The sequence below is a fragment of the Vombatus ursinus genome, unplaced genomic scaffold (assembly GCF_900497805.2).
Source record: "Vombatus ursinus unplaced genomic scaffold, bare-nosed wombat genome assembly UNPS02003613.1, whole genome shotgun sequence".
Classification (NCBI taxonomy): Eukaryota; Metazoa; Chordata; class Mammalia; order Diprotodontia; family Vombatidae; genus Vombatus; species Vombatus ursinus.
Window position 1 is genome coordinate 5,411 of NW_020943391.1, and position 3,080 is coordinate 8,490.

A 3,080-nucleotide genomic window follows, 5' to 3' on the forward strand; every position below is an offset into this window, starting at 1 on the left:
GAGGGAGCGGACGAGCGAGTGAGGGAGCGGACGAGCGAGTGAGGGAGCGGACGAGCGAGTGAGGGAGCGGACGAGCGAGTGAGGGAGCGGACGAGCGAGTGAGAGAGCGGACGAGCCAGAGAGAGAGCGGACGAGCCAGTGAGAGAGCGGACGAGCCAGTGAGAGAGCGGACGAGCCAGTGAGAGAGCGGACGAGCCAGTGAGAGAGCGCGCTGCCAGGAGCTGTCCCCGTCCCTGTCCCCCTCCCCCCAGAGCTATCAAAGGTGTGAAGGAGCAGGGAGGGAAGGAGGTAAGAGACACGGGGGGGTGGGGGTGGGGCCGTGGATGTTCCTCGAGCCGTGTCTCGCGGTGGCGACGTTGACTTAGCGGAGGTGAGCCCCCCCCATGGGGTGGTTGGGCCCCTGGTGTGCCCTCCCCTGACCCCAGGGGTGCCCTGCCTCTGTCCCCCCCCCCAGCGGCCATGGGGCCATCCTTTTCCCAGCACGATTCGCCAGAGGTCGGGGGAGGGGGGCAGGAAGCTAGGAGGCTGGTCTAAGCCAAGCCCTGACCTCCCTGCTCTGCCCTTAGCTGCTGGCCCTCTGCTGCCTAAGCGCAGCTGGCCCTTCAGAAGAGAGGAAGGGGAGGCAGGAACGTGGGCAGCGAGTCTGTGCTCCCTTATTACACAGCAGCCAGTGGGTGTGCTGTGGGCATGTTCAACACATCCATGGGGGAGCTGCAGAAGCACTTGTACAAAGGGGAATACTATGCCTTCAAGTACGCCCCCATGTTCGAGAGCGACTTCATCCAGGTGCTTCCCATGGAAAGCATCCCCCCCCCCGCCCCCCGCCGTCCCGCCGCCCTAGCTCTGGCCCCAAGCTTGTCTCCTTCCCAGGCTCCCCGTGCCGCGCTAGGCCGCTCACCGGCTCCCAGTTTGATGGGTGGGCAGGCGGCCACAGCAGCAGCATTTGGGGTCTGAGTGAGACAGGTCCATGAATGCCAGATCTGCCCGGGGGTTGAATAACAAGACTTGGTGGAGCAGGACGTGTTGGGGTCTGAGAGGATTCCACTTGAGAATGGGGTGGGGAGGGAAGAGAGGCCTCAGATACCAACCAGCCGTGAGGTAGGTTTGAACCTGGCGAGGGATTGATCATCCATGAGTCTTAGATAGTGTCCGTCTGCCTCCAGTCCATCCAGAGGAGGGGGAGAGCTCTATGGAAGTGGGCACCTGGTCTCTCCCTGCCACGTTTCCCTTCATTTTCCTCCCCCTTCCCCACTGCAGATCAGCAAGAGAGGGGAAATGATTGGCATACATAACCAGGCATGCATGGTGACCGTGGGCATTGCATCCACCAGCCCGATTATGCCTTTGCCCAATGTCATGCTGTTAGCCCGGCACGTGGCGTATGTTGAGGATCAGCCCCGTCCAGAGGCCAGCTCCAGGAGCAACATGCAGCACCCCCACTCTTCAAAGACCCTGGAGTTGACCAGGTGAGCCAGCCATCGCACTTGGCCTGTCCCTTACCGCAACAGCATTTCAACCTCCTGGTTTTCAACTTGGATGAGCTCTAACCATTCAGCTCAGATAACCATCCTACGAAACATGCCAGCCAACATGATCTTAACAAAGTCACTTAGAGAGTAACTGGACTTAGGTCAAGGAACAAGGGTTCAAAATCCATGGACTTCTGAAGAGAACCCCCATTTCCATCTCTCTCTCTCACACCTGGAAAATGAGGTGTCAGCTCCAAGCAGAGCCTGCACCCCCAGTGTGACAAATGGATGACCAGGCCACTCAAAGTCTCAGGCAGCCAGTGCAGCTGAGGGGGAATTGATGGGGAGGGTGGGGGTTGGAGGAGAAGGAGGGAGGACTGTGGAACGTACTTACTTCCCTCGGTGGGATGGGCTACAGGCTACTCCCCCTGGAGTTTGTGAAGATTTCTGTCCATGACCGTGAGAAGCAGCAGCTTCGGCTGAAACTGGCCAGTGGGAGATCATTCTACTTACAGCTCTGCCCACCCTCCAATGCCATGGAAGACATCTTCTCCTACTGGGAGAAGCTCATCTACCTCCTTCGGCCACCTGCCGAGGGCTACGGCAGCACCCATGCCATCCCTGCTGGGGATGGGGTCGAGGTGCCTGTTTTCATAGCCAAAGAGAAATTTCCTATGAGTCGAGCCACAGAAGGACCCAATTTGGGCCTGCGTGCCTCTGAGGGCCTCATCACTCTGCTATATTCTCTAATCACCTATGCTAGAAAATGGGGGTGAGGGGGAAATGATGAACGATTTGATGAAGTGTTCTAGGCCCAACCCTTTCAGCAATGACAGGCCTCTGCCCTAGGGTCCACAGGCTAGAAGGAAGGAGGCCTTGATTGCCAACCCCAATCCTGGCTAGGAAAATGGGGGGATTGGCAAAGATGTGCCTTCTTTTAGGAATCAGTCCCCCCACCCCACCCTATGCACGCTCACAACACACTAGAACAGACACACGTGTTCCATGTCCTGGAATTCCCTGGGGCTTCCTCAGTTTCCTTCTCCAATCTAATGGGGTAGGAGGATGGCTCCTGACCCTAGGATGTTTATGACCTGACCTTACCCCAGGCCCGCCTTTTACGATCTTTCCTCTTCTGCCCCTCGCACTATGGGCCCCAGTCCTGGGAGCCTATTCTGCACAGTGAAGGGGAGCAGGATAAAGTAAGTATCAAGAGTCTTCATGTGTTGTCTGACATTCCTGGCCAGGACAAGATGGCAGTAAAGCCAGAAATAATCATGGCGGCTGCAGCCGGGAAGGGCTTCCCTAGCACAGGAGGCATAGAGAAGGACCTGCTGCCCCATCACTATACCATCCAAGGGGTGCCCAGTGTGTCCCCTCCCAGTACACCATCTGTCCCAAGCATTGTAGTAGCAGCTGCTGCCAGCAGAGGTCCTGCCAGTAAGGCCATGGCTGGGGCCCCCCCGGGGATGGGGACAGCCACAGCAGGCAGCCAGGGGCCTGGCGTAAGTGTAGCCCCGGCTGGGACTGCAACTGGGCAGGTAACAGAGACCGTGTCTGCCAGCAGTGTTAGTCTAATGCTGGCTGGCGCTGCCAGCATGTCACCAGACT

At 58.3% G+C, this 3,080-nt stretch overlaps 1 protein-coding gene across 1 annotated transcript in view; it reads left to right on the forward strand.

Annotated features, from left to right (window-relative positions):
- The window catches only part of LOC114052490 (protein FAM71C-like), a 3,361-nt gene extending 288 nt beyond the window's left edge, over positions 1–3,073 (forward strand). The window contains exons 2-5 of the mRNA XM_027875137.1: positions 455–495; positions 590–786; positions 1,258–1,466; positions 1,888–3,073. Of these exons, the coding sequence (XP_027730938.1) occupies positions 455–495; positions 590–786; positions 1,258–1,466; positions 1,888–2,245 (805 nt within the window). The 3' untranslated portion in view covers positions 2,246–3,073. The remainder of the gene's footprint in view (positions 1–454; positions 496–589; positions 787–1,257; positions 1,467–1,887) is intronic.
- Positions 3,074–3,080: the final 7 nt, after the last annotated feature.